At 36.0% G+C, this 11,148-nt stretch overlaps 1 protein-coding gene across 1 annotated transcript; it reads left to right on the forward strand.

The window, feature by feature from the left end:
• Window positions 1–375: 375 nt before the first annotated feature.
• LOC121419315 lies at window positions 376–10,925 on the forward strand. The gene is made up of 3 exons (XM_041613720.1): window positions 376–458; window positions 8,482–8,548; window positions 9,397–10,925. The coding sequence occupies exons 2-3, from the start codon at window positions 8,501–8,503 to the stop codon at window positions 10,534–10,536; spliced, it is 1,188 nt and encodes a 395-aa protein (XP_041469654.1). The 5' UTR covers window positions 376–458; window positions 8,482–8,500; the 3' UTR covers window positions 10,537–10,925.
• The last annotated feature ends 223 nt before the right edge of the window (window positions 10,926–11,148 follow it).

An 11,148-nucleotide genomic window follows, 5' to 3' on the forward strand; every position in this document is an offset into this window, starting at 1 on the left:
TTCTCCGTTTTTTGGCAATTGATGCCAAGAGGGTATATAAATTTGCACTCTGGTCACTATAATTTTCGAAATTTTTATTAATTAAAGACAAAAATTGAAAAGCCCCGACGGGGGGATTTTGCATTGCAAGTCCCCTAATGGTGGCTGCACGCTAGCGAGCCGTCTGTGTACGAGGAGAAATAAAAAAAAAATGTTAAAAACTCCTCGAAACAGACGGCTGCTAGCTGTCTACATACAGATGTATTGCCCTGTGATGAGGATGAGCGTAAGTGAGTCACATGATTAAAATTAAGAAAGTCAGGTGATACAGTCAGCTCACTTGCTTGAGAAGCGAGCGAGTCCGATCGAGCCGGCCGTGCAGCTAGCAGCCGCGCCGATGTTGATCGGGCGGCCGAGCTGCGCTGGGCTGGGCATGGCACGAGTTGGCGACTGCACTTAATACTCTTTTGCTGTTGAATGTAAGTTCAGTTCACTCAAATTTAGATGTAGACCTATAAAAAATAGACGGCCAAATCGTGGTTTTGGGAACCACTCGTCATGCTCGTGGATTTGTGTACGCGCACTTGTGTACAAAGCTCAAAGTGAATGGAGGTGGAAATAGGCCCGTGCGTGAAGCGCTGCTATACAGCTGCTAGCTGTATGCCTGTATGAAGTGGACGGTGGTTCCCAATCAGGCCAGGGTGACCAGACGTCCCGTATTTCCCGGGATCGTCCCGTTTTTTGCTCCTTTGTCCCGGCGTCCCGACAAACCTTCTCGGGACGCCTATTTGTCCCGTATTTCAGAATATTGAACAAAATATAGTTAATACATTTAAAAGTGACGAATTTTCATCAAAATTACCAACATATGGCGAAGAAGAGGCAACAATTTTATAACATTGACAACTGTAAACTTTTGCAAGTTCTGCGGTAATTTTCTTGCTAATGCAGCCTACTAGCTATAGGCTTGTAGGATCGGAGCAGATTCTCAACGATGCAAACAATCTCACGTACATGATAAACAGTTTTTCCACCCAAAAAATCACACAATCGGCGGCAAATGATTTATATTTATATTATGGATTATCAGATTACTGATTTGGTGATGTATATCGGAGGTGCAACTTTTTGAGTTTTCTTAAGTAGATCTAGCTGTTTCAGCTTTCGTTTAATTGAGCCGTGTGATCATGATGGGAGAGATGATATGCCTGTGTATGATGCAGCGATGTTTCATCTAATTTTTAAAGTTTGACAATATGTTTCACCTTGAAATTTTATTCATTTCTAAAACATTTAATTTTTTTTATTAAAAAATATATATTAAAAAACAACAATTATTATGATTTTTGTTTGATGATTGGATTTTTTTTGTTTGCTTGGAGTTTGAACTTTGGTCCCCTTTCTTTCTTTCTTTATTTCTTTATTTAATAATCCTGTATCCTTCCTGATTGCCCTTTTCTTCCATCTACCTTTATTTCCTATCTTTCTTTCCTGATCCTTTCTCTCTCTCTCTCTCTGTTCATTTTTCTTTCTGTCGTTCATTCTCTAATTTCCTTCTTTTTAAAAATTTTCCTTTTCTTTGCTTCCTTTCCCTTCCTCTCCTTTTTCTTTATGTTATTTCTCAGTCTCCCGTTATTTTCTCTTTTTTCCATTTTAAATCTCATCCATTCTTTCCTCCCATGACCTCTCTTGGATCCTTTTAATTCTTTCATTCTTTATTTTATGTTTTCTTCTAATTCTTTTCCCTTATTTTCCCTTTCTTCCTGTTTTTCTTCTAGTTGTTTCTTTCTTTCAAAGAATGAAGGAATCATTTTTCTTTCCTTCATTCTTTCGTTCCTTCCTCATTTTTCTTACTTTTTTCCTTTCTCTCCTTTATTGTTTCTTTCACACATTTATTCATCCTCCCTTCCTTTCACTTTTTTCCTTTCCTTTATTTTTCTTTCACACATTTATTCATCCTCCCTTCCTTTCTTTCTTTCTATATTCATTCTTAAAGAATGATGGAAACCCCTTTTCTCTTTTATCCTTTCTTTCATTTTTCTTTTATTCTAACTTTCTTTTATTTTGTTTTATTTTTTCTTTCAATCATTTACCCCTTCATTTTTTCCTTTCTTTCTTCTCAATTCATTTCTTTTCTTTCGTCCTTTCTTTCTCTCCTTCATTCTTTCGTTCACCCTCCCTTCCAACTCTATACATTTTTTTTCACAAGTCTAATACCTTGGTCACATTTGCTCTACGGCGAGTCGAAAACAGCTGTTTTAACATTTTTTGTCCACCGACATAATACAGGTGGTTCGAATTACAATTAATAAAACGGCTGTTTTCGACTCTTCGTACGGCCGCCGTAGAGCAAATGTGACCAAGGTATAACACTGTGTAGCCTTCTTTGTTGATCTTTTTTTTGTTATAAGATCTGGCTAGCTCGTGCAGCGCGATAACGGGCAACCTTGCCTTATCCCTCTAGTGGGGTAAAATGTTTCTGTAAAATATCCATTTAAAAGAACGCAATTCGATATTTGTGTATATAGAATCGAAACCCATTTTCTGAACATTATTTTGAAACCATATTTTTCTAAACATTCATCTATAAAATTCCACTCCAGACTGTCGAATGCTTTGTAGAAATCTACAAATATAAGACGACCATCAATCTGTTCAAGTTGTGTGTAGTCAATAATATCCTGAATCACTTTTGCATTACAATACCCGATTCTACCTTTTATATAACCAACTTGATCTTCATTTATCAGTAATGTTAATATATTTTGCAATCTATTAGCTAAGACCATTGCAGCCAACTTGTAGTCAACGTTGAGTAACGTTATTGGCCTCCAATTTCTGATATCTTCTTTATCTCCCTTTTTATACAATAATGTTATAATACCCTGCCGTTGGGTGTACGATAAACGTCCATTCTCAAAGCCCGCATTCAAACTAAACAAAACTAAATCCTGTATATCTTCCCAGAATTCGATGTAAAATTCTACCGTCAGTCCATCTCCGCCCGGTGTTTTATTTCGTTTCATATTTTTCAGTGCCTGTGTTATTTCTAACTTTGATATTTTACCTTCACATGTATTCGCTTCTTCACTTTTCAATTGTGGTCCATCTATGTCTTGAACGTACTCTCTAACCTCATATGTGTTCTTATTTAACGAAGTATATAATTTCGAGTAGAATTTATGTACATAGTTCAAAATTTTACTCATGCTATGCTCATTTTTCCTTCCTATCTTCAAAGACGTAATAGTCTTTTTAACTGCATTCTGTCTTTCTTTTTCAACAAAATATTTCATATTTGTCTCTCCTTCTTCATAATACTGCACTCTTGACCTGATTTGTGCACCGGCACATTGTTTCGAGTAAAATTGTTCTATTTTCCTTCTCAATTCTACTATATCTTTTTTATTGTTATCGTTTTCAGTGCACTTAATCAACTCTTCATATTTCTTTTCTAAAGTTCTTATATTAACATTCTCTTTTCTTTTTAATCGTTTGGCAAAACGAAGGGAGTTTTCTTTTATCTTGATTTTACATAAATCCCAAACATATGACACATCCTTTTCGCCTTTCATCTCTTCTTTCATTCTACGTATTATATTTCTAATTAGTAATTTATATTCTTCATTCATTAAAAGGGAATTATTCAACTTCCAAAACCCTCTGCCTCGATTGCCATTTTCACAAATCAGTGTCCCGTATTTCATTTTGTAAAATCTGGTCACCCTGTTCCCAATATCACGATAATAAATTCAAATAGACCGGCGCTAATGCAGCTGCATTAGCGCCAATAGCCCTACATACCTCGTCTAGCCTAGACAGCTGGCAGCCATCTGTTTTGAGGAGTTTTTAACATTTTTTTTTCTCCTCATACATGTACACAGACGGCTCGCTATCGTGCACCACTCATTCAATCAATGAACAAGGTTATGATCAGGGTGACCAGACGTCCCGTATTTCCCGGGACTGTCCCGTATTTTGCTTCTTTGTCCCGGCGTCCCGACAAACCCTTCCCGGGACTCCTATTTGTCCCGTATTTTAGAATATTGAACTAAATGTATTTAAAAGTGACGAATTTTCATCAAAATAACCAACAGATGACGAAGCAGAGACAATAAAATCGATAAATAAACTTTTGCAAGTTCTGCGGTGATTTTCTTGCTAACCCAATTCATTTTGCTTGAAGTTTGAACTTTTTCCTCTTTCTTTCTTTTCTATCCTTTTATTCTTTATCCTTCTATCCTTCCTGCTTGCCCGTTTTTGTTCCATCTATCTCTATAAAGAATTGAATTGAATTAAATTGAATTTCCTATTTGTGCTTCCTGATCCTTTCTCTCTCTCTCTGTTTATTTTCTTTCTTTCCTCCTCTTACCCGTCTTCTTTATCAAATTTCCCTTTTTTATATTCTTTCTTTCTTAAAACTTTTTTTCTCCCCCCTCCCTTCCTCTCATTGTTTCTTTTCTTTCTCTTCTTCCATTGTGTTTTCATTCCCTCCTCACTTCATTCTTCCTCCCTCTCTTTCCTCCTTTCTTTCATTCTTCATTTTACGTTTCCTTCTAATTCTTTCCCATATTCTTTCTCTCCGTCCCTCCCTTAAATCCGTCCTTCCTTCCCTCCTCCCTTATTGCTTACCTAATTCTTTCTTTGTTTGCTTCTTTCTTTCAAAAAATGAAGGAAACATCTTTCTTTCCTTCATTCTCTCTTTCCTCCTCCTTTTTCTTACTTTTCTCTCCTTTATTTTGTCTTTCACACATGTATTCTTCTTCCATTTCTTTCTTTTTCTTTCTGTAATCAATTCAAAGAATGACGGAAACATATTTTCTCTTATTCTTTCCTTCATCCTTTTATTCTAACTTTCTTTTATTCTTTTGTTTAATTTTTCTTCATTTTCCCCTTCATTTTTTCTTTCTTCTCAATTCATCTCTTTTCTTCGTCTTTTCTTTCTCTCCTTCATTCTTTCGTTCACCCTCCCTTCCAATTCTTTATAATTTTTTACAGGTGTAACACTGTGTAGCCTTCTTTGTTGATCTTTTTGTCGATTGTCCCGTATTTCATTTTGTGAAATCTGGTCACCCTGGTTATGATATAACTTAATATAACCTTGTTCTCACTTATATCTCCATGTGTGGCAAAATAAGGGTGGCAATGTTTGGCTTATTTTCTCTTTTCTTTGGGTCAAATGCTTGATTTTTTCACACCGACAGTTTCCATTACACCTATTATTCATACAACTTGACTCTTATTTAAATTTGATTCTTTGAATTATTTTTTTCTTAATTAAAAATAGAGATCAAAAAATGAAAATTTTCTTGCCATATTACTTTCCACCAATAGAGGGCGTACAAAAAATATGCCCAAAATTCAAGTTTTTGAGCGCTCTGGTGAATACAAAAATTATTCCCAAGTTACTAATGAAAAATAAATTGCAAGTGTATGGAAATTAGTAATTTTGGTCACAACAGTAATATTTTAATGATTTTTTAAAGTGTGTGCTCTGTACAACATTGGCATACCATAGTACTACCTGTAGATTCCCCACAGGCAGGGTGGTAGCAGTGAACAAGTGTCGTGCACCCACCATTAGGGGACTTGCAATGCAAAATCCCCCCGTCGGGGCTCTTCAATTTTTGTCTTTAATGAATAAAAATTTGAAAATTAACGCAACCAAAATGCAAATTAATATTCCCTCTTGGCATTAATAGCCAAAAAACGGAGAAAAATCAAGTAAAAAGGAACAAAAACAGTTAACAGTGACTTACCTCGGCTGTCGCGCAAATTCACTTCCCGATCTTAAGTACATAAACATATGGCCATTGAGTCCCCTGTACAGATCGCGCTAGAACTTCGGTCTCTGTATTTGGTGAGTGAAGCCAACGGAGTTCAGCTGAACAACCAACATAACAGAGACCGAAGCTTTTGGTCTACGTCTAGCCGTGTTTTGGGGCCAATCTATCCCTTAATTATGGCTGTATGCATTGCTTTTTGGCAGAACTTAGTTCTATGGAAAATGCACTCTTTTCAATTTATTCAAACACATTTGACATGTCATGTTTGATGCTGCATATTTTGTTTCCCCATTGCCAGATTGCTCGAGAATGAATTGGTAGTGAAAAATGACTGAATGAGCAGAAAGATAATTTGAAGAAGGGAATGTATATTTCACAAAAATGTACGCCATGTCCCCATTGGATGTGGTCTTTAAATGAAGTTAGTTGTTGATTCGGCTCTTCTGACATGACGAAAAAATGCTATATCAGTCGGTACCACAACACATGGAGTCACATTTTTTATGATATCTGCTTGCAAAATGATTATATCGTAATGCTTGTTGAGAATATCAGATTGCTTCGAAACGGGCGCTAACGTTGACAAATTTGCTGATCTTTTGTCAATATTTTTATGACTACTGAACTTTCGTCAAACTTAAAGGGCAATTTTAGGTCGCTTTTCACGTTGATGATGTCAGATTTTAAGGATATTGGCTAGATTTTGAGATAGTGGCCACCCGCGTAGTTTGGACTCACTGCCATGTGATATAACTTTGTTCACTGTTTTGGGGAAATAAAGTTGGCAAACTACATCATGTAAATAACTAAGTATTTTTGTATTTTTGTTCAGCCCCCCACCTTTCTCCAAACCTGTTTGCAAGCATAAATGTGATAAACATTGAAATGACCATCTGATTGTGATATTTCGCATGGTCAGCCCCCCCCCCCCCCCCCCGGCCCACACTTTCAAAACCATTCCTTGGCTCCTGATATAGACTATTGAAACACCTGTCAAATGACATTGTCAATGGCTGGGAGGCCTTTACCGAGTCAATACAGCATTTTTGTCCTAACTTGGTTTTGGAGTTGACAAAAAATTGCATATTTGTTGTTTGTCTACTCTAGAGTCCAGGCTGACATGGCTGTTTTGATTCACCAATACCCTTTCATAAACCCATCCTCCAATTAGCCGCCTAAGAGTAATGCGGATAATTCAATAAAAAAAAAATTGCGTTCACATACTCCGAAAATATCCGCACTATTTTTACGAGCAACCATCCTAAAAAAGGCGGATAATCGTCATGAAAACTGGACACGCCCCCTCCGATGCGGTGGTGTTGGAAAAGGGTGACCTTGTGACCGCACCATGGCAATTATCCGCATTATTTGGAAATGCGTTCATAAAGTCAAAATCTGGTCCCGATGCTGCTATTATGCGAATAATAGCAGCATCAAAATAATGCGGATAACCCTGGTCCTCCTCCGATTTTACGACCAAATTATGCTGCTATTAGCCGCATAATTGGGTTTATGAAAGGGGTACAATTTTCAACAAAGGCTTCTTGGTTGCTCTTTGTTATAAAGGCTTCATAACAAGAGCAATCAAGAAGTCGTAAGGGCAGGTATATTTACAATACATTTTTATGTTTTTGAAAGCATTCTGCATCCTTGAAACCAGTATAATCCTTTCAACCCAACACTTCTGTTTGATAGTTTTTTTTAACAAACGTGGGTAGAAGATTCAGGTTCACTACAAATTAAGCAGTTAACATTTGACGTTTTTTAATTCACTCCAGTGTGCACTAGTAGGTTGACATAGAACTTTGGTAACTTCTTACACAGATCTTCTTAAACAGTTCATTTACAAAAGTGCTGTTATATCTTTAATGAGACTTCTCCAAAATTCGAAAAAATAGTCTCCATTGTGTCTTAACTGCTTTTAAGTATTTAGAGAGAAGAGGTAATTGTATAGAAATTTGGTTCATAGGTCTACAATCTCTCAACCGGAGTTTACAGAGATGCCAAGTTCAAAGACCAGCTATGCGTGAGATTTTCTGTGAATCTGAGTGAGATCACAGACATTGTGTACAATGTATATGGGGATAGGCTGTGATAGTTGCGTGAGACAGAGATTTGAGGGGATGAATAACAGTCCAAAATGCTTGAGTCTCACGCATAATGCGTGAGACTTGGTAGCTCTGCGATAAGCAACCCCTCTCCTGGTCTTTTGTTTTTCAAAACCCTAACTAGAAAAGTGAAATAATTCATGGCAGTATGGAACAATATGGTCACTGAAGTAATTGAATTTACAACTAGTAGAGATACTGTAACCCTTTTAATGTCATCTAATTTTCAAAGCAATTTGAAATTTCAAATGAATTCATCAGGCTGAAAGAATTACTAAAAACAAATTCATCTTGAAAGTCTATGAATGCTAAATGTTCCAATAACTCGGCATTTCATAACAAAAAAAAAATCAGATTTTTGGTTTGCAATGTCACCTTTTTTTATTTAATGCAGTGATATGTATCAAGAATATGAAAATTCTACAAAATTACAATATTATGGCAATCTTTGATTTTTTGGCTGATATACTTTTTTCTTTTAACCCAATACCAAAAATATTGTCATTTAATGATGAGATGTTAAGGTAAAAAAATAATTTTGACCACTGTGTAGCCCACTTCTATAAGAATAATGGATACTCTCCCTTTTTTTTATACAATTTTGACAGGTATTAGACGTTTGGTTACATGTACTTCAAGATGGCAGATTATGGTAGTGGCAAACAACGTGGGCAGGTAATTAGGAATGAATAAAATCAAGTCTAGAGAAGTCTTTATTTTATTTTATTCACAATATTAATTTTTATTTCATTTTATTTACAATATTCATTTTTAACACTTGTTGGTACACTAAGGTAAAGCACTGCAGCCTCATTGAATTCATTAATCTCCCAGAAATCCACTATACTCTTCACAACAAACAATATTGCCAAGGAATAAAGAATCAAAGTACCCTAATAGGAATTCCTTTTGACGGATGAAGATCAAAGTCTCAGGTGCCAAACTCCTCAATAGACCTTTGAATACTTAATTTTATGAATCAGCAGGTATAAATACAAAGACTACTGACAGATCAGTGCTCTATATTTTGAAGTCCCCTTTTATAAGATTGTCCTTGTAATGTTCAGTAAATTTCTAACTGCTTAAGCTTTTTCATACTTTTAATTTGAAAGGCAACATCCTATTTTTTGTCATAGAAAATCTAAGAATATATAGGTCTGGTCAAAAGGACTACACTTACATTTTTTTGTTGGGTATTCATTCTTTTGTCTTGAAAGTTATCAGAGAAATGGTGATGATCTTCTGGATAATAATGCATATACCGGTATTCAAGAATTTCATTTTTCATTATAGAAGATCAATTTAAAAGATGATTTTGTGAGTAGGAATGCAGTTTTAATATGAAGGAGAATGTATAAGTACTTCTGAAAGTTCTTACACTTGATATGTTATTAAGACAGTGTTCTCCCCTTGGTAATTTGTCTTTCAGGGTAGTAGAAAACTTAGAATGCTTGGAAAATATGCTTCCCTTTAAACAAACTTGTACAATATTGAAATTTATTGTTTGATTCATTTCTTCACAGGATAAAGGGTTTGAATGCCCTGCATGCAAGATGAAATTCAGTTTCCGAACCAATCTGAATCGCCATAAACGAACAATCCATAAAAAGGAGACAAAGAGAGAAAGGACCTCCTGCACCATTCCTGGATGCACTGCAAAGTTCTATCATCGAACCAAGTTATTGTCTCATCTTGAAGTGGTTCATGGTAAAAATATCGACAAGACAGAGTTAACCTTTTCGTCAATGGACAAGTTTTTCTTGTGGAAGATGCAGGAGGAAGCACAAAATTTTGTTTGTTTCACAAAACAGCGAGGATGTGTGACTCATAATTCTGTTACTCACCAACACTATATCTGCCAAAGAGATGGAAGTTCAAGGAGCCACACATCCAAGGATCGACCAGGCAGGAAAACAAGAAGGAAACTTCAGAAAGGTGTTATCAAAACAGATTTGGTGTGTCCAGCTAGAATGTTGCTTCGGCAGTGCAAAAAGACAGGAAGAGTGGATGTTTCATATTACAAGTCACACTCTCATGCTATCTCACCCGCTGACCTTGTGCACCATCCTCTCCCAGAATCAGTGCGGAAGGACATCAGAAGCAAGCTTGAGTCTGGCTCTACTGTCAACCAAATCTACCAGGGATTTCAAAACCCAAGCCCTGGCCTTCAATCGTCATCCACCATTCATGACCACAGACTAAAGCTTATAAACAAATCTCAGATTCGTGCCATTCAGCGTCAGCTTCAAAAGAGTAAACCAGTCCAACCTCCATCTGATACTGCATACAATGTTGTGGTAGAGGTCCTCCAAATGGCTGAAAATTGTAATACCAATGTCAGAAGAGAAAATCATGATGAACAAACGTCTTTGAAACAAACTACCCCATTGGATATAAATACCGAAAGAGGTAACATTGCACAGGAAGTACTATTTTCACAACCTATGGCTAATCCTCTCGGTGAAACTACCATTCCTCCTGATTATGTATCTAGACTTCAAGGATTGCTAAGTGAAATACTGGTACTGATGGAGAATGAGAATGTTAGAAAATCTATGTTGCCGTATGTGATGGGTAATCTGGAAGGCATGCTGTCTCTCTGTCATCAAGAAGCTAACTCTCTCGATGTGAGGCATGTTGAAGAAGTTCATAAACCACATTAGGATTTTTGGAAATATATTGAATCATTATAACCCATCAAGACATATCATTGGCAAAGTAAAAACACCAAAACCCACTGATGGCTATCCTGTAATTATATTACTATGAACTATCATCCCATACTGTATTTCTAATGTTTTATCTACTGTGATAAGCACTCTCCTGAACATTAGTTTTAAAGAGTTTGGTCCTTTGTGCAATATTTTCACTTAACTTTATTTGTTTTAACTTTACCTGACAAAAAAAAAGATATTCAAATGACCTTTGCATTTGATACAGTATTTCAGCTTCTTCAGAACCTTTCCATGAAGTCTGTATTTTCTGTAAAGAATTGGATTCCAATTTGAAAGAGATCGCAATGTATGAACTTAAAGGGGAAGTTCACCCTGAAGAAAACTTTGTTGTAAAAATAGCAGAAAAATTAGTAAAAAATATTGGTGAAGGTTTCAGGAAAATCCGTTAAAAAGTAAGAAAATTATTAGAGTTCAAAGTTTTGGATTTGTGACGTCATAGACGAGCAGCTGCCCCATGTGTTATGTAATATAAAATGCATGAATTTCAGATTTTGTATGGTTCCTGATGACTTAATTTTGTTTTCTATTCATGATTGGGTG

This window comes from Lytechinus variegatus, chromosome 7 (assembly GCF_018143015.1).
Source record: "Lytechinus variegatus isolate NC3 chromosome 7, Lvar_3.0, whole genome shotgun sequence".
In the NCBI taxonomy this organism is placed as follows: Eukaryota; Metazoa; Echinodermata; class Echinoidea; order Temnopleuroida; family Toxopneustidae; genus Lytechinus; species Lytechinus variegatus.